The sequence below is a fragment of the Drosophila erecta genome, unplaced genomic scaffold (assembly GCF_003286155.1).
Source record: "Drosophila erecta strain 14021-0224.00,06,07 unplaced genomic scaffold, DereRS2 tig00000055-arrow-pilon, whole genome shotgun sequence".
Classification (NCBI taxonomy): domain Eukaryota; kingdom Metazoa; phylum Arthropoda; class Insecta; order Diptera; family Drosophilidae; genus Drosophila; species Drosophila erecta.
In genome coordinates, this window is record NW_020825200.1 from 2,339,408 (window position 1) to 2,366,720 (window position 27,313).

General features: G+C 47.2%; 3 protein-coding genes and 1 non-coding gene across 7 annotated transcripts; 1 reads left to right on the plus strand and 3 right to left on the minus strand.

Annotated features, from left to right (window-relative positions):
• The first annotated feature begins 6,918 nt into the window (after positions 1–6,918).
• On the plus strand, positions 6,919–6,991 carry Trnar-ucu. The gene has a single exon. It is a non-coding gene; the product is annotated as a tRNA-Arg (tRNA).
• Positions 6,992–9,894: 2,903 nt separating this feature from the next.
• Positions 9,895–12,465, minus strand: LOC6541734 (coiled-coil domain-containing protein 28B). Of its 4 annotated transcripts, none has more exons than XM_015159699.2 (4): positions 12,189–12,465; positions 11,883–12,129; positions 10,694–10,771; positions 9,895–10,627 (listed from the first exon to the last, which is right to left on the minus strand). In XM_015159699.2, exons 1-4 carry the CDS (start codon positions 12,303–12,305, stop codon positions 10,407–10,409), a joined length of 663 nt encoding a protein of 220 aa, XP_015015185.1. In that variant the 5' UTR covers positions 12,306–12,465; the 3' UTR covers positions 9,895–10,406. The 4 variants fall into 4 exon arrangements, with proteins under 4 accessions (XP_015015185.1, XP_015015186.1, XP_001968364.1 ...); XM_015159700.2 differs by having other exon boundaries at positions 9,895–10,630; XM_001968328.3 differs by having other exon boundaries at positions 10,694–11,089; positions 12,189–12,463.
• A 124-nt stretch (positions 12,466–12,589) lies between these two features.
• LOC6541948 (cytochrome c oxidase subunit 7A1, mitochondrial) lies at positions 12,590–13,137 on the minus strand. The gene is made up of 3 exons (XM_015159697.2): positions 13,038–13,137; positions 12,840–12,907; positions 12,590–12,782 (listed from the first exon to the last, which is right to left on the minus strand). Exons 2-3 carry the CDS (start codon positions 12,882–12,884, stop codon positions 12,639–12,641), a joined length of 189 nt encoding a protein of 62 aa, XP_015015183.1. The 5' UTR covers positions 12,885–12,907; positions 13,038–13,137; the 3' UTR covers positions 12,590–12,638.
• Positions 13,138–24,637: 11,500 nt separating this feature from the next.
• LOC6541889 (sodium-coupled monocarboxylate transporter 1) lies at positions 24,638–27,103 on the minus strand. Its single transcript, XM_001968330.3, has 9 exons — positions 27,065–27,103; positions 26,654–26,805; positions 26,432–26,581; positions 26,228–26,387; positions 26,107–26,172; positions 26,003–26,054; positions 25,877–25,944; positions 25,403–25,816; positions 24,638–25,333 (listed from the first exon to the last, which is right to left on the minus strand). The coding sequence occupies exons 2-9, from the start codon at positions 26,776–26,778 to the stop codon at positions 24,638–24,640; spliced, it is 1,731 nt and encodes a 576-aa protein (XP_001968366.2). The 5' UTR covers positions 26,779–26,805; positions 27,065–27,103.
• Between the last annotated feature and the right edge of the window lie 210 nt (positions 27,104–27,313).

Genomic DNA, 27,313 nt, shown 5'->3' on the forward strand with positions numbered 1-27,313 from the left:
AACATTACAGAACTTCAAGATTATAAATTTCTGATGCTTTCGCTTTTTACTGCACTCCAATTAAGAAATACAATAGAGATATTTTTTCAAGTGCTATCTTTTCCGTCGATAGCTGCGATGGTGATGACGACGTTTCCAAGTGATCGCCGCAACGACGATCACTGGCCCAAATTAGTAGCTTCGGTCATGGTGCGTCGCCCAGCGGGAAATTCCAGGGTGAAAGGGTGGCAGGCGGCGGTGGGGGAAGTGGAAGAGCAGGCAGAGGGGGCAGAGCCGTCGTTGAGGATCGCACAGGGGTCAGAGTTCAAATAGTCGTCCAATTGAGCCAATCAGCATCTGTACGTCTGTATTTCGCCATTGCAATGCAACCAGTTTGCCTCTGCTGCGCCACCGCCCACCGCCCACCTCTCACCATCCACCTCTCACCACTCCCTCCAGTAGCGAATGAATACGAATCTGTGATCGCTATAGTCGCAGCTCTTAGCTCTTAGTTCTTAGTTCTTAGTTCGATGCCTAAGTGCAGATAATTCATTAAAATAGAATGCCAATGTCCAGAGCCCGCGGCAGGGGCAGAAGCGGCGGCAGAGGCGGGGGCAGAGCAGCCAAGTGGCATCCACTTGTGCTCTAGAATCAGACACCGAAACACAGATATGGCCGCACATAAGCAGAGCACATATAGCCGCGGAGGCCTGCCAGACAGCCAGCGATTTGATATATGCCCTGCACTATATGGTATAGTATAGTCCCGGATCTATAAATAAGTCTGGTCGCAGCCCCGACAAAGTCGCCTCCCGATGCGGAAGTATTTCCAGACGCGCGTCGCTTCTTGTTCTTAGCTTTTCGCCCCTTCATTTGTTGCTGGTAATTTGCCAATTACTAAACTTACCAAACTGCAGGGGCGGTGGTGCAGAAGGGGGTGGGGACTGCGGCAGGTGACCCAATGATCAGCCAATGTCCATGTCTGGAGCGGATGTATCTAAAGCTAATATCTGCTCGAATCTGTGGCCTTTACTACTTACAGTAAATGAAGGCAATCAGGGAAAGTGAAAATAAACCATTACAACGCACGGAATTGCTTAGATTGTCCAATTAGTTTTCCTGGAAAAACTAGCATTATTGCCACAGTTATTAGGGATCATTACACACCTTTCCCACCCGCGCAGAAGCCGATCCAAAGGGGATCGTCCCCGAAACCACCCACATAACATTCGGTAATTTTTCAGGATTAGGTAAATAAAGGTCGAGCAAGACGCAATCGCGGCGGATCCTTTTCGTTACACTTTTCCCAAACTCAATTGAATTGTGTTCTGCTCGGATTTCGGCCGAAAAGGATATTAGGCAGAGATCCTGTGCGGTGATCCTCGACCTGAATCTGAGTCCTGGCCTAATTGTTACACATTCCCCTCGTGCAACAATGGGTAATTGTAAGATTTTTGCCGCCATCGCACGCATTAAGGACTTTGCCGCGGCAGTTGTGCGTCTGCAGGATATGAAATGTGCACCCAGCACCGAGGAAAGAAGAGACCGTGGGAAACCTGCCCGAATCCGAATCCGAATGTCTGGGCTCGTAGCTGAGGAAGCGAGTGCCGAGCGAACAAAGGCCCAAAGCGGAAAACTGATCGAATCGAAGAACCCTGCAACCATCGGCAACTCAGAACCCATCCAACGCTCAAATATCGATCTCTGGCGACGTTTGCCTTGCTGGCCAGGATTATGGCAGCCCAGAAACGTTCCAATTTAGCGCCCAAGCGGAGCGCAGCCAAGCAGAACGGCCCAGCTGATGGAGGGGCTGGGTGATCGACTATATGATACCCCATGTTAAGAACAATAGGTGCGGAAGAGAGAAGAGAGAAAGCCATAGTATTGTGGAAGGGAACTCGAATTCTTTAGCAATCTGGGTATTGATTTGGGATATTGATCGTGTAAGGCGTATACCCCAACTACGACTGGGTATGCAGTCCCAAGTGTGCACTTAAGGGATGAAAAAGTGATCGCAGATCGCAGCAATCCACAAGTGTTGGCAGGTCGAGGCACTCCTCGCCTTATCAGTGTGTTGGTGCCACCATGCGCTGGTGTGCGTTCATCTGGGAGAGTGTGCGTGTCGAGGGGCACCTTGCCCTTACCACAAGAACGCAGTGCAAATGACGGTGAAAGGTTTCGGGTTTCATGTTTCCCGATGGCTGTCGAGGTACCAGGCCTGCATGGAGAAAAATTCCTTGAACTTCTGTTGTTCCAATTATCTTATATGCACTGGATAACATGGTTCGAAAAGTTTTTAGAGGCTGTTGAAGTAGAAGTCTTAGGACAGTATGATTTCAGTGCATTCTTGGATGTTTCAGATGGCTCAGCTGGAGCACATACATCGCCGTGGAGGGCATTGTGCAACGGGGCATTCGATATGAGCTCGGGATCCGATCCTGTGCGACAGGATAAGCCGGGACAGAGCTCCCCCATGCGCACTGTGTTTGGCTTCCCCCGGGCATCGCTGGAATGTGGAAATCTTTATCAATTAAAAAATCGCCGCACACACACGCACCAGCCGAGATGAGCAGACGATATTATATGAAAAGGGGGCCTCATCATCATCATCATCAGCTGAGCCCTGCAGGCATCGCTGGAAAATTAGTGGACTTATAGCCGCGGATACAAACTTAGCACCACGATCAAAGTTGGAGGTCCAGGGTGTATCATGCACCAAGTCTCCCCACGCTCTATAGTGATTTCAGTTACTTACTGCATAGGTCTGCAGTATAGCCTTCTGTGCTGACCTATTTGAACGACCTCGTCTGTGCAGCCGGAGGAAGAACTAGGATGGCGATAGAGAGAGGCTGGTGCACGCACATTACATCTGAGCTGCAGCTTGGAAAATGCGCCCAACATCCGCTCCTCCGTCCACTTCGATCTCTTCGAGCGCTTCTTGGAAATCGTTTAGAACCAGAACAAGAACAACAACCACAGCAGCCAGAGCCATGGAAGATCGAACGTTCCGAGGCGTGGAAATGGCAGCAAATGAGAGGCCGAGAGGTACACACTCGCACTCCAAATGAAAATGCTGTGTAATTAATTACGCAGACCGAGGATCGCTCGGGGGTCCGGAGAAGCAAGTGGTGCAGTGGTGGGGGCTTATGAGGCACAAAGACCTGCTGCAGCAGGTTGCAAACACATCGCCAGCATCGAGTGGCCTGGGAACCTTTCGGGAAATGAAGAAAGGAAGTTATCCTAGCACATGGCCTATCGCCTCTGCGGCGCAAAGGGAAATTACACATGAAAATCGATCGTAAGATACATAAATTCCCCGTTTTACGAGCGGCAAACGGTTGGAAAGTGCTGTGTGGCTCTAATTGAAAATCTATCCATAGTTTTATGTGTGTGTCTTGCGAAGATCGGGTGTTGGTTGCATACGCTCGGAACAATCAAATAGTCACACTTTGGCCAGATACATTTGGGCAGATTGCTGGCAGGAAGCGTTTTCAATGGGTTGGGAAAGTAGACTCGCAGTTCCTTGGTCATAAATATTTAAGTGTTTTTCGGTAGATTAAGGATCACTTACAAGGCATTTTTATGCGTAAAGAGTATATTAGAATGGGGCGCGTAGAAGCAGGAAATGATTATGTTAGCAACCATAAGGATTGCGGCAGAAGTATGGAAACTGATCTCAAGCCAATGTATATTATACATTCAGCCAGTTTTCCCAGCTATGCAGTTAAAACCAAACTGCAGTGTCCCACAAAAAACCGAGCTAATCACTGAGCCGTAAACGAAACTCCCATAAATTCCCAAGACGTCGAGCAGGTTGATCGGTCCTCGAAGTCTGCTAAATGTTCACCCGATCCCCATATCGGTCACCTAATGGGAATCTCAGCGACTCCCGACAAAGTTTAATGAGGAAGCACGAAAAAACTCCGGTAGGCAGTCAAACGGATCAGTTACATGGCTATCCATTCCCCGACTCCTTGCTCCCCTCCTGCACTTCATCCGACCATCTCAACCTGATTGCCCACCCACATGATCCAGGTACGAAGCCCGAAGAGTTTCGCATTTTTCGGTTATTAACTTTCAGGCAGAAAGCGGTACACCGTAAGAAACTGTCATTATTATTATTATATTATTGTAATACATCTTCATTTCTAATCAGCGCATGTGCATGTGGATTTTTAGAGTTACTATGTGACTGCCATTGACATGTTTTGCTTGGCTGTTAGGAATCCCGGTTTTCTTCGGGTGCAGGCTGGCTCATAAATGCTGAATTGATTGAGGCATATTGCCGACATATCGCGATGTTGCCTCGATTATATAACTTCCTCGATCGAGCCCCAAGACGCCAGCAACACAAAGCTCAAAAGTCTGGCAGGCGGCGGAGGTAAAAGTGTTGCAGACACGCTACCGTCGAAATCCGATGTGGGTACCCACACCACCACTTTCCGACCTGGAGACTCCGACACCCACTGCCTTACATTCATAATCTACTTGGCCACCGCTCGCCCCGCAGAAGACTGGGCTCCAAGATGGCTCCAGGTGGAGCTGGAGAAAGAGGGAGACAGCATCCGGAATAGGAATGCCAAAAATGAGAAGAAACGAGCGGCACTACGAATAAACGATCGGGGAGTGCACTGAAAACAAAGATGTGGGGTTGGGAAGGTTGGATAATAACTGAAATGGGAGTAGTTCACTTGGCTTAGGCAACATTTACCTAAACCAAATTAGTAATAACACAAATTGAATGTTTTTTCCCCATTTTTATGTCTCCCAAGAAGTTAAAGCCTTGCCTAAACACACAAACCTTAAACTATTTATTAACTTTAGTCTGTCTTAGGGGTTCATTATGGTTTTTGCATAACCGCCGTGCAGGCTAAAGAGCATTATTAATGAAAGACGAGAAGAATTCAGGTTTGCAATGCGGTAATGCGCCGCCAAAGAAGACGGCGCACAAGATGGTAATGGTAATGGTAATGGTAATGCTAACCTGTCCCGCGATCTGGAGAGCGGAGGAGCTGTGGCTGCGCCAGCAGTCAGCCAGTGGGTCGTCGAAGTCTTGGGATGTGGCTGTGGATGTGGATGTCTTGCTGTCAGCTTGTGCACCATAAATGGCCAAGAGTCGCCAAGGGGGCAGGGGGAGATGAAGATGCGGCTGTGGAGAAATGGAGGAGACTGCCGCTACTGGCTACTGGCTACTGTGCCACTGTTCCACATTCGGATTACGGAAACATCGCCACCGCCAACAGGTCGCCGACAGGTGGGGTCCGGTTCGCCTCGACTGGCTGGCTGGCTGGCTGGGATCGCATCGACTTGGATCGGATCGCTTTTCTCACCATCTCAGCATGACCTGCTATCGGCAAGGGTGCACCAAGAGAAATCCATAGGCCATAAGTGTAAAAGTTAACTACAAAAGGTTAGTGCTCAAGGGAAACGTCAGAATATAGATATACCAAAATATAGGATAATCTTTAATCCCCATCATCTTTTATTTATAAGACATCTTTTATATATCTTTCATTTATAAGAATGAAGTTTATGTTCTTGGAAACCATATAACATATTGCTATATTACCCAGTTACATTTTTGACTGTCTCTTTTCTGTGCGTGTATCTGATCACCTGTGGCTCTTCTGCTCCTCCTGCTGCTGCTCCTCCTCCTCCTCCTCACCAGCCTTTTGGCCCCTGCCTTGCGGTTCTCGACAACTTTCACCTTTCACGTAATCTGGCGAAGCCGAAGAAATCTGTTTGGGCCAGGCTTTCGCAGCTCGGCAGATCCGCTGGAGATTCATTTATTGTCGCTGCCATTTGCCAATTGACCATTTCCAGCTGGAGGAACTCAATTACAGTGCGCCGCTCCTCGCATTCGCATTTGGGATCGCTGTTTATGGACCAGGCAGCGCATCATCTAGCGGTACATTGGCCATAGATTGCGGATCGCTGGATGTGGGGATCGGTGGATCCGGGGATCTGGGGATCGGCGAGGCCTGGCAATCATTGAGGTAAATTACACACCCCATATTTCTCCAATACTCCGATTCTGGCTCGGCGCGCAGAGAGAGGAGCTGCAGTCTCGATTTGGGTAAGTGGAATCTTTGGGAAATGGCAATCCCAGGCAGGATGTAGCTTCTTTCTAATTGCGTCTCCAGGAAGTCGGTCACTTCGACTGGGAGCTGGTGGGCATATGGTCTTGGAATTTATTGGCACTAAGTAGTAGTAACCATCACCTCTAACCCATCAATCCATATCGATATACTACTTAAGCAGCACATGCACTGCCATGGCAAAGTTTCCTTGATTTATAAAGTTTTGCCATGTCTGTGCCCCAAGCATAAATGCCACAACCGCCCGTTTTGCGGAAATGGAACTACTTCAGCAGCCCCAGTAACCAGTCCGGAATCCGGACTAAGCTGCTCCTGATTCCCAGCTCCCTGGGTGGGTGAGAAAAATTAACTTTGCATGGAATTTAATTTACGTCCCACGGGACGATGATTTCCTGCCAAAGCAGAGAGCCCCAACCGCTGCCTCCTCTAAGGCTGCTCCACCAGATCCTGCGTCCACAGTTCGTAGTCCATATTCCGGAGATGCAGTGCCGAGCAGCCGAGACGGAGGATTCAGCTGCTGAGGCTGCTTCCGTCATTTCCTTGACGTAAAGGCTTCTGCCTCCGCCTCCGCCTCCGCCTCCGGGAAGGGGACACCATGGAAAGGGGGAAATGGCCGAGGGGGAGGGAGGGAGCCACAGATGCCGGCGGCAGCGTCACGCTTCCTGCAGGATGCGACATCGTAGTCAGATGTCCAATGCGCCCCCGCTCTCAACTGTGGCCAACACGGCAAAAAAGCGGGGCATCCTCTCGTCTGCGATTAAAACGGATTTCTAATACCGAACCCTGAGTTCAACTTGGATAATCTCGTCCTGCAGGAACTGTTTAAAAAATAACTCCCTGTGGCTGTGTAGCCTAATGGATAAGGCGTCGGATTTCTGATCCGAAGATTGCGGGTTCGAGTCCCGTCATGGTCGGAAATTCTTATAACCTTTTTATTCGGAAAATCGTTTCATTATATTAAAGCACTTGGAGCTGATTTTTTCACTGTGCTGTGTGCTGTGTGCTGTTTCACTTGTGTGTACATTTCAACGGTGTCCTGGCGCTCGTCCTCGTTTCGTTGGCCTCCTGGTCGCCTGTCGCTGCTGTTTACCCGCCTTAATCAACCCATCCAAATCCACATTCATGTCCCTGTCCCATGTCCACGGAATGTTTTGTGCTCTGTGGGCGGGCGGGCTGCTTCCTGCCCCTTGCGTCACTTCCTTGCAAATGCTGCAGCTTCCGTTTCCGGGATATAATGTTCATATTTTCGAGGACATTTTCAGGAAATAAAGTACGTCGCCCTCAGCCCCCTCCCCCTCTCCCCCGCCGCTTGCCGAAGGGAATGACGATAACAAACCCACTGCCCACCATGCCATTCCATGCCACTCCATGCCCCCACTAGTCACTTCCTCTTTGGGAGTCCTGGCTCCTGCCAGGAAACTTTTTGCCTTGCGCCGTGTGCGCATTTATGCCAGCCCAGAGCTGTCAGAGGGCCCACCCACTGACCCAGCCCACCTCCGCCCACCCAATCCTCCGCCCGCCGCCCGCCGCTCCTCGTTCGCTCTGCTCTTTCTGCTTCCGCTTTGCCAGCAGGATACAGGATGCAGGATGCAGAGTGAGGAGAGCGGAGAGCAGCAGAGTCTGTTTGAATTTTGTCGCACTTCCTGTAGGTGGAAAAGCTTCGTGCGTCTTCCGCTTTCCCAGAGCTCTGCTCATCAGCAACGTAATTTCCGCACAGCCAGAGCAGCTGCCTCCGTGTGCTGATGGGTGGGCAAGGATTAAGAGTCCAGACAGCCACTGGGGCATGGACAGACTTTAAGCAAGCTGCTCGTGCGGCGGAGTACACTTTAAGAAAGGGGGGAGAGTTGCCCAAGGAGAGTATAAGTGAACTTCGTGTCTTCAGGCTTCAATTATTAACTTCGTTGTATCCAGAGAGTGAAGCGAACTAGTTGAATTCAAAGTTGAAAACAAAGTCAAGGCTTCAGTTAGGCTACTTCATGTGGGGTGAAATGCATTTGGGTGAGTGCACACTGTCTGGAGGAGTCAGAGTTCAGGTTAATGAAGTGCCCCGACGACAGCGACAGCATATCGGATCGGATTGCCCGGGCAACAAGTGCTGCTCCTGCCCATCCCCATCCCCGTCACCATGCCCATGCCCATGCCCACCTCCTGGTGGAGGTATCAACGACTCTTTGTCCGCCTGGCAGTTCATCAAATTCTCATGTGACCAAGCCAAGTAAGTTCAATTCATTCGAAATTTGATATGCGCTTCACATATTTAATGACTTCTTTCGGTTGCCGTCTTTACATAACACTCGATTCGATGAACTGCCAACGATCCCAATCCGATTCGATGCGATGCGACACGAATCGGATCCCCTGTTGCACCCACCTTAATAAACCAGGCGGCACTTGTACTCGAAGAAAATGAGCTACTGACTGTACAAGCATGTTGAGCAATACTTTAAATGGGGTAAAGAGTCTTATAGTATGATTGCAACTGGCATTTTTCCGAGTGTAGGGTTGGGCCTTGCCGCGGATATTCCCCATTTCCATGTCCAATCCCGCGCCGGGATGGGATCCCCAACCCAATCCCCGCACGTGATGGAACGTGGATCCGTGGCTGATGACTGGAAGTGGCGGTGGCAGTGGCACTTGTGGCAGCGATTTGGGATAGATGTTGCGTGTTGCGCTTGGTGGTTGGATGTTACCTACCACGCCCTTGGCCAGCGGTATGCATTTGTATGCAGCGTGGCGGATGCGACGGTCCGAGCGTTTACTTCTACATTTCTCGGTGACTAGGGAGTGTGGAATGGGGATTGGGAGACCAAAGACCGGAGACCCGAGACCGGAGACGGAGGCCCAAGGAATGCGTCAAACCGCTAGCCAAACAGAGAAGCCCAAAAGAATCGAAGACATAATAATACAAAGGGGAACGGTGGCCAACAGACAACAAGTGGGAGTGCACTGCAAGAAAATCACTAAGCACTCATAACAAATGCCAGCCTAATCAAGTCAGAACTTTTTCGAGCATTACATGTACAGCAAAAGCTAAACGCATTTTGATTAATATATATATACACCTATATGTACACTAAATACTGGGTATTTTCTCGCAGTGCGGAGTTCTTGTTATTTGAAACCCGGATTTACACCGCCATTAAAAGAAAGAATGAGCAACAAATTACTTTTACCGATCGCACGCAGCCCAGGAGAAAAGGCACAACAAAACCCCAGGCCGAAATGAGGAGAGCAACGACTGTAGCCACAACATTAAAGTCGGATTACAAGAACAACGGCTTGGAGCTTGGAACGGCCAAGATAACCCGGCTGCGACTGCGCCACGCCGGCCCAGGGAACGGCGAACACCAGCTGAATACGAATGCATAAATTAAGTTTGCCAGCCAGCGGCGGCATAAAATTTCCTATGTACGAATGCACTTGTCCAAAGGTTCAGTTCTCGCTTCTGGCTTCTGGCTTCTCGCAATTGATGTGCCCATCCCGAACTGAAATTGTGCATGCAGCGCGGAGTACGCGGTGGGCGTCTTTTGGAAGTTTGGAAGCGGAATGGGTACGGGTCGGTGGTCGGTGGTCGGTTGTGGGGAATTCCGTTTCCTTAGAAGCCCAAGCTGGTCGAAAATGCTGTCACTCCAAGCGCCACGAAGCAGAAGTGATGCGAATACTAAGGACGCTTTCAAGTTGCCCAGCAAATAAATCAATTTATGGCCATTCGCATGTGTAGGAGAAATAACAATTACTATTGCTCCGTCACATACACGTAAACTAGCTATAATCATTGTTTCCAGCAACCGAGATTGCAGCATAGAGCTCGGAGGTGTATGTATAAAAATGATAACTTTAATAGGTCCGAGTTTGGTACATGTGTATGATTAGGTGTTTACATATATGCAAATAACTATAACAAACAATAAGCGGAACAGATTCCCATCATTATCGAAGCCTGATAACCTGCAGCACACATCAATCAAAACGAATCGAATTGCAATGAAATAATTCGTTTAGCACCACCCATTGGCACCCTTGGTCTATTATAATATTTAACGCTATGGCTATGGCTACGCGAAGACAATCTAAATTAGTTTCACAATCACTGCGAGTTCGCTAAACTATTTAGCATGAGAAGCCCATCGAATCCTCCCACTTAAGCGTACAACTTAAAATATTTACACAGAATCCCAGCTGTCCGCCCCAATCGAAAAGTCGCTAGTCTTGTGTAAAACTCCTGAATCCCAAACCTCCACAACCACTCCACTTTGGCATTCCTCGGTTCGTTCGGTGTGCTCAGAGCCAGAGCAGGCGTTGATCCCAGGCCTGCGGCTGGGCCAAATCTCAGAGACCCGTGTGGCTCGTCTGCAGCTGCTCGATGGAAATGGATAGCTGTTCCAGGCGCTGCATCAGCTGCAGCATGTTCTCCTGCGCCTTGTTGGTGTTGAACTCGTTGCCGTGCTCCAGCGAATCCTCCTCGGCGGCAGCCAGTTCGAAATGCAGTTTGGCCAGGCTCTCCTGCTGCTCGCGGATCTTGGTCATCTGATCCATAGTGCAGCCGGAACCTGCTGGGAAGAAAACGCATGGGGATTAGCGAAACCGTGACTTCTCCAGGATTTCTGTGCACTAACCGAATGCCCTCAGCTTGCCAGAGTGGAAGTCGTCCAGCAGTCCGAGGAGGGCTCTCTCCATGTGCTTCACATCGGGCACTTCGGAGACAAAGGAATGATGTTTTATTGGACGATCGTCGAACTTATCGCTGTGGACACTGGCGTTTGGCATCGCTGCTGTGGGATTCTGGCGACGCTGCGTTCGCGGCGTGTTTTGATTGCTATTGTTATTGTGCTGATTGTTATTGTTCGGTTTCGTGCTATCGTTGTTGTTGTTGTTGTTATTGTTGTTCTTGGGGGTGTTGTGGTTGGTTGTGCCTGTGGCAGTGGGATCAGGTGCTAGCCACTCGCTACTGACCAAAGTGATCGCGTTCAAGCTGTTGGCACTGCCTTGGCTGGGTTCCAGCTCGTCGCGATCTGGTCTCGACATGAGTTGGTCAGCAAATCAAGTGTGGGGATATGAAAGTACAAATAATAATATACAAGAAACGAACAAATCATAAGTAAGAACTGAAAAGTGTGCACAAATGTTAAATAAATACTAATTAAAACTAATAAGGATATGTTTGCAACTACTTCGGTTATAAGTAATATTACAAATAAATGCTACAAATTATGGCTCAAAACGTCCTATAAGCAACTGTAGCTAAACCTCAACCGCCGTGTCAAGCGAAACGATTGGCAGGCTGTTCTCTTCGAGCTTTTCGCACAGGGCGGCGAAAGGCTCGAAGGCTTGTAATTTCAATAATTGAAATTATAACCACCTATCAAAGTGTCTGTGTGCGGGTGATGCGGGTGGGGAACGTGTGTACATGGGCTGTGAATAATGAAATGTGATGTATTCCGGCCATATGGCCACGGAAAAAGTGCGTCATCGCGGGCGAAGCTCGTTGGTGGCCGTGATAGCCGGCAATTAGCCGGATACTTTATCATTGATGGCGAAACATAAGGCAGTTTGTGTATTTCTAGGTGCGCGATAAATGAAGTACTCAACATACTGCGTTAAATTAAGTTCAAATATAGAAAGTAGTAGTAAAATGATAAGCACGTATAAGGATATAAGATTGCGCTTGCTTGGAGCAATATTTTCTGTCTGTAAGCCCGAACACCGAAGCCTTCCCAGCTGACACCAAAAACCGCGATCCACAGCGACTGAAAGGCACTAAGGGGGCAGAAGCGATGAGTTAGTGGACATTATGGCTTCACCCACCTTTGAGCAGTTTGCGCGGCCGGGTCTTGAACTCGAATCTTTCGTCTCCGGCGCCCCCGCCCCCGCTGCTGCCGCCGTGCGCCTGGGGGCGTGGCCGGCGCTCATTCACATAGGTCACCTTCGTGGCCGCTTGACCCTGGCCCTGGCTCTTGTCCTTCTCCTTCTCGGATATCGTCCTCTCGATGGAGCAGGAGGCGGAGTTTCTGCTGCGCGTCGTCTCGCCGCTGGATATGCCTTTGATTTTGATCTGCAAGGAAAGCTGGATGTAGTGTGTGGTTGGCGCAACAGAATCCCAAGGTATCTTACATTCGGAACGGCGGGCGAGGCGGGTGTGGCCGATTTCGGTGCGCTTTGGGCTTCCTCCTCCGTTTCCACATCGTTCACCAGCTTCTGGCGTTCCACCACCTCATCGTTGGGCTCCATTTGACTGGTTTTCCGCGCAAGATTTCGCTAAATTCGTTCAAGAAAACCGAATTTTCTTTGTTTTTATTTGGAGGCGAACCTATCGGGGCCTATCGCACTTCGATAGTTCGGTATTTATATTTTTCCTCAACGGTGTGAAACTGTGTGACCATAGCAAATATACCTAGAAAATGCCTAACTCACAATTGCGTGAGCCAAAACAGTGTTGCTCTACCTATTTAAGAGGAATATTATTTGGGCGGTCTTTTTGAATTTCGAAATGAAATCAATTAAAACAACTTTACTTAATTACAATAGTTTCTCTTTAATGGAGGAAGTATTTAAGCACATAGCTTAGGCCTTCTTCTTGGCGAATCCCATTGTGTAGACCAAGTGGACAAAGCTAACGATGCCAATGCCACACAGTCCAGCAGTGATGCCGAATAAAATCTTATCCGCTGGTCCGCCTTTCAGAAAAACGGGCATCTCGTTGACGGCCTGAAAAGTTAAGAGGCTTAAAACTTATTCGAAGTTGCCAGTCTCTAGAAAACTCACCTGGAAAACCTTCATTTTGTTGGAAAGTCCATCGGGTAGAGCCATTTTTGCCTATGCCTGTTATGTAACTGCCGAATAAAATGCAATAGTCGTATTTAAGCAAAGAATCTCCGTCGCAGTGAATCTTTTGTCACATTTAATGCATTTGTATGTTCTCCCTAAAATGCCAGATACACTTTAATTTTAAAAAACACTCACCTTCTAACGAATGTGCGACAATTAGTGAATTGCAATTGACTTGCTGCACTTTCTTGCAACAGATAAAAATAGAATAAATCACAGATGATCTCTAGCAAAAGGGAAGTGCCAAAGAAATGCAATTGAAGAGTTGTCAAGTTGTAGGGATAAATGTATCTGGAAACAAATAAATTAAAAATATAATATTAGACGCATAAAAAAGGCATAATTTTATTTAAATTATATTTTAAGCCGCTTAATACACTTTTTTCTACCACTGCTTGAACTCTTTTTGAATTTCGCGCCACGCAGCGCACGTTACAAATTCAAACTTGCGATAATTGACTCAAATATTGAATAGAAATATTTTAATCTATTAGTTTTACTATTAAAGATGATATCTAAAGCTAAACACTAAATGGCGCTCACAGCAAATGGACTTAATTAAAAATCCCCCACTTGATGTACAATTTCAAATCGCAACTGCCGGATTTTAGAGTTGCGTCGTGATTCGCCGCTCGGGAAAAAATTGTGTGTTCCGCGCTATTTTGGCTTTTTGTGAATTTTTCATGAGGAGCGCAGGCGAAACAGGCAGCGATTTGGCGTCTTTTCTGCACTGCTCGTTTCTACGCCAGTGCAACACTGGGCGCGAGCGAGACGCCACCACTGCCAAGTGTGGCGCATCAAAAGCACAGCCGCCGTCCCGCTTGCACCCGCTGCGAAAAGCACCTGCGGCGAAAAGCACTCCGAAGCCACTTGGGCTCAGCCAGCAGCTAACGGTTCCTGTGCGCCTGGTGGGGATTACAATAATTCTACACCGAATGAGTTGTGCAATTTCTTCGAAAAAACTGCTTCCGTTTCGCCATGTGTGCGATTTGCGCACGAAAAATCGGCGGGTGGTGAACTTTTCCTTTGGGAGTGAAAATGGCGGGCTTTCGGAGTGCATTTCTTGTATGTTGTTAACTAGACTTCAAGCATGCTATACAACGTAAGCTGTTTGTCTTACCCCGCTTTTTAGCAGATTTAAAAACTATTCTAATTAAGGCCACATTTGTTTTTAAATGCAGTCAAGTTAGTGGAAGTTTTATGCGCTTTTGAGAAAAAGGTATTATTCTAATTGACTCGAGTGTAATTTGAACTTTTCGGACTAATCATGAGAAACTCCGAGCTGCAATTAGTATATTCTGCAATTAAAATTACAACCCTTTGAATTTGGTACTTAAATATTAAATATTATTAAGACTGAGATTTGCAACTCGTTTTCGAAGTTTAAAGATAGCACTTAAGAAATTGTCAAAGTCGCTTTGCTTTTCAGAGTTAGGTAATGTGGGGTTCATTACCCCAGCAATTAATTCAGTGATAATTATACCCGATATCTTTGCAACTGCTTATTCAGAGACTCGAAAGTCTTTTGGCGGGTGCCCTGTGTTCTTTACTTTGCTTACACAATCGGTGCAGCACAGCGGCCAATAAATGAATTCTTTAGTATAATGTGCCGTCTGAAAAGCTGTTTAAGCTCTCTCGGCCGAAAAAGTGTATAAAACGCTTACGCTCGGATCGGTTGACTCCCCCAAGCCGCCCCGCCACGCCCCGCGGCACCCACAAGCATCGGCGACCTGTTTCAAAACGAAACAAATACATATCATATCGCCCTGCTAAAGCCATCGCCGATTTTCAGCGCCCAGCAAAAGAACTTTCAAAACTGTAGCTTCCATGCTAAATTAACTTGCCAAAGTTGCGAGGCGGCCGCTTTTCGGTATTCAGAAACGAAACTTGAAAAAAGTTAAATCTGCCAAGTTCACCTCCGAGTGCTTTCATTAAAATAGCCAGCCGATGGATGAGGATGATATGGGGGCGGGCCAGACTTTGGCAACATTCCCGGGTTCTCCTCAGGCTAGTTGACTCCTAGCTTCTAGGGTCCGCCACCAGCCCTTTCTCGCTCTAACTGCGCTTCGTAGGGCTGTGTGGCACGTGGGCTCTCGCTCTAGCACGTTGCAGTTGCAAACTTGTTCTGCAAGCTGCATCGCTCGAAAAGAGGAGTTCCGTCTCGATTTGCCCCTCGAGTGAGTGTTCAAAAGTTCTAGGGCACTCGTCCACAAGCACAATGAGTGGAAGAACTTTAGCGGAAAGCGTTTCAATGTTATGAAGGGGTCTTAAAATCAAGTATTGAAAATGTCTGGATTATGCCAGAACCGAAAAGGATCGCTGGAATCAATGGGTAGAAATTTTCTGGACAACAATCCTGAATTTAAGCTATTTGGAGCAACTCGAATTGGTACACTATCTTATCACATATTTTCGAGCTCGGAAAATAGCAGTAGAGTACAGTGAGCAATGGCTTTGTATGTATGTACATACCGATTCTCTGGTGCATGATCATCCTCTTAAAAATCTAAATTAATAATCTCATGATTGATTGTTTAATCGACGTGAAGAATTAGTAAGGCTAACATACATTAGGTGTGAACTGTGCGTATGATTATTTTGGTAATATCCTTGATTAGCGGTAAATTTTACCATGGTTTTCTTGCCCTAATTCATTCATTACCCCTTTAGATAAAGATAAGTAGGGGGGTTTGCGTCCTAACTTAACTCAACATTTGATCTTGCTCCTTACAGTGTGGGTGATATCTTCACTAACCCCATGATCAATGCATCTATGTTACCGTGGTTGTGATTTAAAGTTATTCAACACTACCTTTTTCCTTGCTCCCTTTAATGGCGTGAAAAACGGAGCTATGCTACTAGAATTCGGTTACTTATATATTAAGACCAACATTTTCCTCTTAAATGAACATATTTTATCTCGAACCATGCACCATGAATTTCTATGCTGTTGGTTCTAATTTATACAAGCAAAAAATATGTGCGGAGTTGATCAAATTCTAAAATGCAACAACCTTGCGCCTTTTAACAACTTTTGTATTTACCAAGATTGTGGAGGGGGTAATATGCTCAAATGCCATGAATCTCCTTACGGAGATGTTTCTTTTGAAGTGCTGAAGAAAATACATACATAAAACACACTATTTGGAACTATTTAGATTATTTTATTGATATAGATTAAAGTTTATTAAATAAAAGCACCTCACACACACTTGCAGAAAGCGCTGTTAATGCTTTTTTCGTGCTTTGCGGATTGAAAGTTTTATCAGAAAGCCAAATGTTGGGAAAGGGGGCTGCGGGGAGCATCTCCCCATCTCATCCAGCATAAACAACAAGAACATGCAATTCCCAGCTCACAAGAATATCAAGCATTTTTTCGCTGGGGCTGTTAGATATACGATTGCACATGTATTTTGGAGCAAAATGAAAGCAAGAATGGTTCAAAAGAATGTCAAGCAATTCTTCTTCCTACGCCAAGCTTTAAAAATAAGCTATGGATTTGCAGAGCCCTTTGGAAGATGGTTGAAAATTCTACCTAAGCTTTTGTGCAAGTGCGCTTTAAGCTTAAGTGCAAAATAATAATTATTATTCTAAGGGAAACAAAGCTTTAAATTTGGTACTTAAACAGGTGCAAGGGGAACTCATCACGATGGCCCCTTAATACATAGTGCTGCCCCAAAGAATCTCCACGACTGCATCGCTGCCCTTTTCGCACTCTTTCTCGCGTCCAGTGGCCCGCGACTTTGCTGCGTGCCAGTTGAGACGACGATATGGCGTGTGCGATTGCGATGGGGACAGAACATTGGCGCTACTCCTTTTCGTGGGGCAAAACAAAATGGATTGCTCTTTAACTAAAACAGTTAACAGGCGCGCAGCGCACGCAGCAGAGGGAGCGCGAGCACTGAGCAAACATTGCGGCATATATTCGTCCCTTTCGTGCCCGCACGACAGCCGCGAGCAACCAACTCCAGCTCCTGCTGGCCCGTCACAAAATTCACAAAACCGCTACGAATATACGGCATTCACACTATTCACTCACTCGTACTCGTAGTCGTACTCGTATCCTCCGCCCCCCGCTTTTTCGGGGCGTGGCAGGTGCGAGTGAGTTTGCCGAGTGGATTGAATGGCATTCAGTGCCGATAATGGTGGATACGATACGTCGAGGTTCGCGCTCCTCTGGCGGCGATTTTTGTGTTGTAAAAAATGTTTGAACTGTTTTAAGTTTAAGTTTTAACGGTAACAGTAGAGCAGCAAGAGCAGCAGGTCGATCTATGCCCCGCAAGAGCAAGCGAGACGACCGGCGGCCAGTCGGCGGAAGAGCGAGAGCGAGCTACTGCGGCGAGGTCGTCACCTTGGCATTGAAATATGCCTACCCACACAAAGAAACGAGCAAGCACATGTGTGAGAGTTATGTGTTTGCGAGGGGGAGGGGGATACAGTTCGTTTACCTTTGCGCTCGCTCTGGCGTGGTGAATTGGCTTGTCATGTTGCTTGTGCGTGCGACAGAGAGGCAGACAGAAATGCTAATTACCTGGCGGGAGCACACGATTGGGCAATCGGAGGTGGCGCTCAATCAGCGGGAAAAAGCTATGCTATAGCTAACATATATGTCTAGCTTTTTTGATCATTTTAATTTGAATATCATATGTTTGCGATATAATCGGATGGTAATTATACTTGATGGCTATAATTGTGACCACAGGCTATAAATTATGGACGAGACTTCGAGTTTAGAATTGTAGTAAGTACTTTTTTTGTATAACCAAACTTCTCACCACTGATGGGAAGCGAACAAATTGCTGTTGCCTATAGTTTTGGTCTGCATGTTGCTTATCTTGTGGTTGCTGCTTCGGCCTTTTAGTCGTGATCACGATCACGAGTTGTTCTTGTTCTTTTTCGGCCTGCGGCTGTCAAATGTGTTTCAAAGTCAATGTCGTGCGAGTGCGAGCGAGACAAGCAGCACCGACCCACCGACACACCGCCCCCCTGACCACCTCTCCCTCGCACACCACCCACCTTGTTTTCGCTTTCTGTAGCACATTTCGCAGTGGTGTGCGTGTGTGCTCTTAGCCCGCGTTGTTGTTGCTCCTCCTGTTTGTTGCTGTGTTTGTTTTATCGTTCTAAGTGGTGGTCGTGATTGTTGTTGCTGTTCTGGCTGGCGCTCCCGTCATCATTTAGAACCTTTTTCCGTGTGCGCATGAACAAAAACAAAAAAGAAGGCGGCATAAAAAACGTAACACACCGCAAACACACACAACAAACCAAATACGGGTGTGTGTACGAGCGAGCAGTACGAGTATCATCATCATCAAGTGTCGTCGGCAGAATCGGAATCGGAACCAAAAACCCCTCGCAAAAAAAGGGAGCTTGCTGTTCGCCTATTCGAAAATTTCACTAAAAATTGTTTGCACTCTCTCGCCGGGCACGAAATGAAAGTATCCTTTGGGCGACGCCCCCCAGCAAACGGTGCGGCATACCCAGATACCCAGAGCTCCTCCAAACGGTGCTTCCAGTTGGGGGTGGCTTCTTATTTTGGAGACCAATTCTCGTGCTGCCGCACCTGTTGGCCAGGTGGATTGTGTCAACTTTGCCTTTGAGCTGGAGAATATTGATTTGGGTTGTCGGCGTTTGACTAGCGGGGGAAAGAATCACAAATTGGGGCTTGCCTGGAAATGTTGGATTACAAATTAGGGGTCATAGCGCTATGACTGCAAGGTACAAGCCTTTCGTCTACATTAGATCCTTTATCCTTTGGATCCGCATAGCTAACATATGAAGAATTCTAGTAGTTAATAGTTTGTTATTGTATATATTCATCTAAGTTACAACTATATAGTACCCATTTGTTCCCATTTTAAGCCCCATAGACCCCCAGTTTTTGGAGCTTTACGAGTCCCAAGACTTGAGCACACTTAGTCGATGTCCCCTTACGAAACCCCGGACGATATGCCGCTAAAGCGTGACGTAACCAGCGGGCGAAACAACGGAAGGAGCGAGTGAGAGCGCAGATGGGGGCGGAACGAGACGGCAGCGCATTTTACTGATACGGCGAAACAAACACGAGCACACAATTGAAATGCCTGGCAATCGGATTTCCCCGCACAAACCACCGCCCCACCTGCCACCTGCCGCCTCTGTGGCGATTTCTGATCTCCTGCTACGATAGTCAAGACTTCCCCATGTCGGCGTGTGTGCGCTGCGACTAAAAATGTGGAGGCCCCCGATTGGAGAACGGGACCTTCAGAAGGTCTCGGATTTGCGCTACGTTCCGTAGTGGAGCCCCTTAAATACATAGTACCGCCGTCCCTATCTAACAGCGCCAGCAACCATTTCCGTTCCGTTCTTCGGCGACTGAGAGTTGGTGGCATCTTCCCCAACTTTTGAGGTGGTGGTGGACCGCTGCCACGCCGTGTGCTCCCCACTTGGGCGGGGCGGGCGCCTCTGGTCCGCTCTGCTATGGTTTCTGTTAGCCCGCCCTGCTAGTAGCCATCTTTTTCGATTTTTTGCCCAACAAGGCGAAAACGAAAGCGCAGAAATCGGGAAACATTCGCCCCGGATTGTTGTGGAAATGCACTGTGAAAAACAAATGAAATCAAAATATGAATGAATATATAGCTCCAAAGTTATCTACCTTTATCTAGGATAAGAACTGTATTGAATTCTTCATTCGATTTGTCATACGTTTTATGATATCCTTATCACTGGTGCACTTTTGCGATTCTCAGGAAAGGCAGACGACTTTTCTCCCGGTGAGCGATCGATGTGGTGCTGGAAGTGGGTCTGGACCGCTCACTGTATCTGCTTTCTGGCCATGGTCTGGATGAGGATGGTGGCCTGTTGCCTCCGCTGCGGTTGTGAATGCACGTCGCGAACTTCGGCTGCTCTGCACCGCCGGTGCTGGAGTGCTGGGTCACTTCTGTTTTCCTGGTGTAATTAGGCAAACGAGATATAATAATAATAAATTATAATTTTAGAAGGCGTGCCCCGGAGCCGAAAAGCGGCTAGGAGGAACCCAAGTGGCCGGGCATTTTGGGCCGTTTCTGTGGGAAGCGCGACGTTTGTGTGTTTAAAATATAAACGAACAGGCTCCAAGAAACTGCGCTATAAAATTTTTTGAAATTATAACGCGAAAATGGAAAATGCGGGGTGCTCAGCAGGAGGAGTGGGCCTTGTTATGTTAATTCTTACAGCCACATGGCCACCCAATCGATGTTAGCAGCGTTTCGCTGCTCCAGCCAGAAGAAACCAATCCCAATCCCGCACTGGAGCCACAAACCTGAAACCCAATCCCCGGCTCCACACGAGACCCCTACCTCGAGCTCGGTTCCAGTTTCCCAGTTTCCAAGTTTCCCAGTTGCTAGTTGCCAGTTGCCAGTTTGCCGGTTCCCCAGCTGGGCTACCACCAAGTTGTCGGCCAGACTTTTGCTATTTCTATGACAACTTGGTAGCTCTTGGGTAACTTCTAATGATTTTCTATGCCCGCCGCTGGTTGAGCAGTTGCCCCCGGAAGGCGGGGAGGCCCCATGGAGCTGCGCCGAGGGATCCACTCGCGGTTCCATGTGCTCGGTGTGGTTGTAAAATGTACGTTTTCGGTGGAGTTTGCGTCATGCGATGTTAATGGAACAGGCGATCAGAGCTCGCTAAGCGGATGACGTAACACGTAACGGCAAAAAACGTCGCTACGCTGCGAGCGAGACAGCGATAGGCCCCAGAAGGTCGTACTCAACCCTGTCTAGACTGTCGGTGTGTGAGTGGGGCCAATGTACTCGCGGTCAGTGCATTGCACCCTCTCATTCCAATCTTTCCGCTCGCGCTCTTCGCTCGTTCTTCTGGGCTCAGAAGAAAGAGCGCTAAACGGGGCGCAGATTTGGATTTGGATATGGTTATGGAGTGCAGGAATGGACAGTAGCTGTGGGATATTCCATACTACCTGTGAAGTAGTATACGTGATATATATAGTATTTCATTTGATTCTGATATTGTTACTTATTTTGTGACAAAGTGCCTTACTTATTACCAAATCGGGTGCTCAGTGTATTTATTCTCAGAGTTGTTGGGAACTATGCTTTATTGCTGAAACTCCACTGTTGCCAAGTCAGCTCGATGCTTTCAGGTACTCCTCACCCCTCCACACGATTGCGCCCTTTTGCCAGCTGCATAGTGACTGCAATTACGCCAACGTCATCGTGTTCGTACGGCGTGCAATTTCTTCTATGTGCACGTAGCTGCACTTATCGGCCCCTCCTGTCCGCCCTCCCTGGCTGCACAGAAAGAAAAAGATAAGTGGTTATTCTGGAACACGTTTAAAACATATTAGCATTATTCAAGCATTGAACTTTTTATTCAAGAAGCTTTATTCGGATAAGCTTTGAAAACAGACGTTACGACAGCAGGCAGTCTACGCTCTGGTCTAATATTTATCTATTCACAAAATAAATTTGAAATGTAAATATCTTACATTGAAAGAAAACGTATGTGCTATTGCACTTTACTAGATACTCTGGTAAGAATCATAAAGTTAATATAATCTGAAATAGGATATTTTCAATATTTCGGTCCTCCCATAGCATATTCAATCCCATACTCTGATTCCCAAATGCTATTAATTTAATCAAATGGATCCGCGCGAGCCATTAGTTTTTCTTCGTGTAGAAGAGCTCTCTGTGTTTGTGGCCCATGGGTGTGAGAGCACGAGAGTGCAAGAATCGTGAGGATGGTGGGGGGCAGGGGGTGGTGCCTAGGGCTCCTATCGCCGCCCCCTTTGGCTGTTGTTGCTGGATGTGGCTGCGGATGGAAAACTGTGTGCCCCTGCGCTCGCCCATTTGAAAAGTGCATCGAGTGCAACGAGTGCAGCGAGTGCATCTCCCGACGTTCAGCCATCTGCCAGCCGAAGAGCAACAGAAATAAAAAAAAATATAAAAAAACAAGAAAAACGAAGCCTAGTTCGACGAGCCTAGATCCGAGTGCTTGGGAAAACTCTTTCGTGTTTGCTGTTTGCTTTTCTGTTAGACGATCCCTCCTGCGCCTCCCCTCGAATGCAGCGCCCGACCTGCGGTTGCAAGTGGCAAACCACCTGTGTGTGTGCAACTCCAACTGGTTGCATCTATTCGGGCGCCTAGGAAAAATCCTGTGCATAGTTTTTCCCCAAAACGGAAAACTCCACCGCACATAGAAGTCGACACGCTGCCCCGCAATAGAATAGCCCCTGCGCTTCGAAACTCGGGATTAAACTCATATTTCGCTGGCGTTGCACCAATGAAAAATGGTTGAGAGAAAAAGTTTGAAAAAAAACGTTGTATGATTTTTCTTCGTCAATATTTTGTAACAGAGGCGCAGCACCGATGCAGAAGCGGCTCCTCTGCTCGAAATGAAATGCTTGTGTAACGAAATAAAAATGCACGGGCCGAGAGCGAGTGAGAGAGGGCTAGAGGGAGGCTCCCCATCGCCGTCTCCCTCTCGCACTGCAGTCAATGCCCCAGTTCTGAGTTGGTGTGCGTGTGCGTTGTTGCTTTTTTCAATGCGGCCGAGCGAGGCGGCGAACGAAGGAAAGAGCAATGCAAAAAAGCAATGCAGTTGACGACTGCCTTGGCACAGTGGTATCAAATGAGAACGAAAACTTGGTGAATGGATATAAAAATCATATCATATTACTTGCTTGTCGAAGTACGCACGAAGTACCTAAATTAAATTGAAGTTATTAAAAGATCCCAATATTTACCATGCATTGTGCACTAGTTTACACATGACCGTCCCACTGTGCGAGTGCAAGGCCCCTCTCTCGCCTCTCTCACTGCACGTGTAACTGCAGTTGAGCGTGACAGAGACGGCGATAAAGGCAGGGAAGGCGGCGGGAGGGGGTTGGTGCACAGCAATTGTGAATGCAAGTGCAAGTGCAGCGGAATCGGCTGCGGATCGAAACTGCCCACCAACTGAGTGCAGGCTGCGAACTGTGCCCCCACTCGCCAAAACACGAAAACAGCCCAGAAGACGAAGGCGCACTCAGCGGCGTGCAGAAAAGCAGAGAAGCATTCATCGCTGCACGCGTATTGGTGCACATTGAGTGGTGTGCGTTGCACTAACATGTATCGCGGAGATTCGTGCAAAAATCTCATCGCATGTCGGTGGGCGCACCTGCTCCGCCCCCCTTTTTCTCGTATCTCTCTCGCTCTCTCTCTCTCGCTCGCTCGCGTCGACTGTGATTTTTTTTCGCTTGGCAAGTGCATCGCTTGGCTGCGAAATCTGGGCTCCTTTTCCCAATGTAACACAACCATGCACCATGCGAGCGAAGATTGCCCCTAGGGTCCATTACGACACATATGTACGCTGCTGATTTTACAGGATCTCGTAAGGGGGCCGCCGCCATACGAGAGGAGGAAAAATACAGCAGCCGTCGAAGGAGTAAGCCTGGGACCCCACATTACAACTCCACCTTCTCCTGCGAGCCACGTAAATTCCCCTTGCAAATGCGCGCTCCTGCTTCACTTTTGTTGCTTTTCCCATCTTCGGCCGAGAGCTGCGTGCACAAAAGTAACAAAATGTACTGAATGCCAACAGGCTCTCAGTTTTGGGGAGAGCGACGATTTTACATTACGCTGTTCTCAGTACGGTACACGCGCTCATTGCGCGACGCCCCCCTCTCTTGCTCCATACTTCGCCTGCTTTGCTGGCTGCGCGAGTGTGTGTGTGTGTGTGTGTGTGTGTGTGTGTGCGGCATACTTGCGCTCTGGTTCTACCCGCCCCCCACCCTTTCGAACACGGAGTACAATGACTCCACACCACTCCCCCCTCGCTTGCCCAGCGTTTTTTCGCCTTTGGCGCGGTCTTTGCTCTCGTTTGCTTTATCACTCTTGCTTTTGTTGCCCCTCTGTTTTGCTGATGCGCTTTTGTGTCTGTGTGTGCGAGAGCGGGCAAATAACTGCAATGTAAGTGCAGTTCTCTCTTCTCAGTTGCAAAGAGATGCATACTGATAAGTTGGGGAAATCCAAAGTGGGAATGGGAAATATTCAACATAATAATGATTTATAAAGTATATTAACTGATAATACCCAAAATGTTGGTCGTAATTGGCGTCTTCTGTTAACTGTGTGCCATAATTGTAAGTAGTGCATAAATCTGAAGTAGTGCCTATTACGGGGTTACGGTTTAAGGTTATAGTAAGTTGGTCTAAGGTCATAAGCTTACCTCGCTATCAAGCTCAATGCCAACATGTCAACGGTTCCAAACCTGTAGATTTCTGTTCCAGGTGGCCGTTCTGTTGAAATGCCATTTAAATCAGGTCTATATATCTTTTCGGTTGAATCTTTTTTGGCTTATCTAAGGTAAGCAATAAAATTTTATTCACAATATAAAGCTTTAAAATTACTTATCTCAAGAATTTTCATTGTGGTCTTGAGAGAAGAGCGACATATTTTCTATATCGCATAGTCTTACTTTAAATAGATTTTTAGAGCTTTTTTTTTATTCAAAATCGAAAGTGCTTCATAAATAATGCCAGCGGAATATGTGGCAAATATATAATTTAGTTTTTATTTATTGAGCACAAACTATGTTAAGGCGTGTATTTATTAGATTCATAAACAATCTAAAATGTAATTTTAGGTGATAGTGGAAATAACGTTGCCCGCATTTATATCGGGATTGCGTTGTACAAAACATTCTTTTGGAAGGAATCTGAAATTAAGAGATTGAACAATTACTTTAATACTTGTCGTAATAGCTGTCCTAACTTGTATGTATTACCTGTGGATCACTGGAGATATCAAATCCGAATGGAGACTCTTGATATCCGTGGGTTTGGTCACCAGAGATACCAGGGAGCCCACAATGACGACTGTAAGCACTCCGATGGGGTTTATCCAGTGGTAGGAAAGTCGGTAGAGTGGGAACACCTCATCCTCGTCCAGTCCAACATTTTCGGGAGCAGTCACATTGCCAAGGCAACTTTCGACGGACATATGAAGTCTTTTGGGATGCAGTTGTCCGGATGCAGCCGCAATCTGTGACCCGAAACTTATCCAGCCGGTCAAGACAAAGCCCGCGATTCCGCCCACAAAGGTGCCCACTGTATTTGCCCAGGGAACCAGCATTCCCAGGGTAAATATTCCGAAAGTGGAACTAGTTGCGATGGACACCAGGGACATGCAGATGCTCAGGATGCCATTCACCTTCTCCAGCAGAATGACCGAACCAAATATCAAAACGGCTATGATTACGATGCTGGACTTAACGATAATCGCGGATGTCTTTTCGCTCGGCTGCCTCTTGAAACAACCTCGAACTATGTCCTGTAGGATGACCAAGGACATGGAGTTGAACCCCACGGAAAGCGAACTCAGGCCAGCTCCAAAAATACCGGCTATGAAAAGCCCGGGCATTCCATAGATGTGACCGACACTCTGCACCACAAACAGGGGCACCAGCTGATCGTTATTCTGCTCAGATCGAAAATAAGATACATAAATGCATGGCTCAACGAATTCAAATACACTTCAAGTGCCCACCATGATATGTCCGGCGGTCAGTGGATCGCAGTCCTTGTACATGTGATAGATGAGCAGTCCCAAAAAGCTGAGAACACAGTAAAAGATGCTCGCTCCAATGACAAAGTAGGCGATGGAGGTCCTGGCCATCCGCAGGCTGGGCAAGGACATATACCGATGTACCATGGTCTGATTGACCGCCGTAAATGAGGTCCAGTAGAACATGCCACCGATCACCACGCTCCACACCGTATTACGCACAAATGGTGAGGGATTGATGTTGCCAAATATGATTCGTCCCCCGACCTCCAGACTTTCGTAGAAGGCATCCAGGTCGGTGATGTAGCAGGTGGCAAGAATGGCCACAACCATTACGGACACAAACATGATTGCCACCTGCCAGATGTCCGTGTGCACCACCGCCTTGAGGCCGCCCTGCAGGTAAGTAACGGGAAATATGTTAAAAACTACTCCGAATTTCGGGGAATATCTTACCAATAGGGTGTATATAACGCACACCACAATGGTCACCAGCTCAATTATGTGAATATTTAGGCCGGAAGCTGTGGTCAACAAAAAGTTCTAGATACATCATGCGAGAGTCGATCGAATAATTCTTACCCTGGTTTAAGGCGAGGGCCGGCACATAGACCACAAAAGGCGTATAAAGTAGCTGAAATTTCGCATTCATTCTTCTGTACGATTTGCAGATGAGTGCAACTTACCATTTCGACGACAAAGAGTATGGATACTATGTTTCGTATGACCGGGTGAAAGCGCATTCCCAAGTACTAGATGTAAATTCGTTAAACATACATAGGCACTATAGGCTGGCTGCCTACCTACCTCATAAGATGAACGCACTTGAAGAGTCGTAAACACGGGCAAGTAGATGTAGGATACAACTAGTCCTTGGATGGCAATGGCTACGAAAACCAGTGAATATTGCGTGCCATAGTTGTAGATCTCGGAAGGAGTTCCCAGTATAGCAACGCCCGAAATGAAACTAAATCGAAGGAATGATATTTGCAGTGGAGCCGATTTTCTCACCTGGCTATCAGGCTCATTGCGACTGGGAAAACCTTCAGATTGCCCGAACCCATCAGATACTCGTTCAACTTCTTCGATCCGAAATTCGGCATGGTTGTTACCGGGGAATCCGAAGACGACGTGTCGGGTTCCACCGTCTTCTTGGTCTTCCTATGGTGCGTTTCAGGATTACAATTTGCTTGCCCTGAAACGCAAGTTTCGCAGTTTTGGGGTACTACTCACTTTATCCAGCCGAAGTACAGTCCTATGGCGATGGATAGTATGGTCACGCCCAGGAAGACCGTGTAGTCAACCGTTCCGAATCTGTAGGTGTCCATGCTGGCTGGTGTCTTCCGGGAAAATGCCATCTATGTTAGGTGTAGTGCCCAATGGAGCTGAGATTGCCGAAACTTGAGTTATCTTAGATATGCTATCTGCGACAAACACCATAGCAGGACTATGGTGTGGTTGTAAACACACTTTCATAGCCGCGAAAAGCATGTTAATGAGCCAAATAAAATGTTTCCAGCTATAGCCGCTTCTAGAGGCCAATAAAAAGAGTAAATCACTGGCAAATATTTGATCTACAAATTCAATTATCGCACACGCAATGGCTTTGTAAATAGTGTTTTAAACAAACGCGTTCTTACTTACCGCTTCCATCGAACGGCTAATTTGATGTGATTTTTGCTTAATAGAGCAGCAGCTTTAAGTGTACCTTTTAGCTGTAGTTCCATAAATAAAATCATTGCGGTCAATAAATTAAAAAACGTCCAAATTTTGGCATTGAAAAAATCCGCAGTCACATAAAATGAACTTAAAAGAAAATATATCGTAAATATTTGCCGGCTGGTGGGCATGGAATGAAAATCAATGACGTATGTATGTTTCCCAATTTTTCAA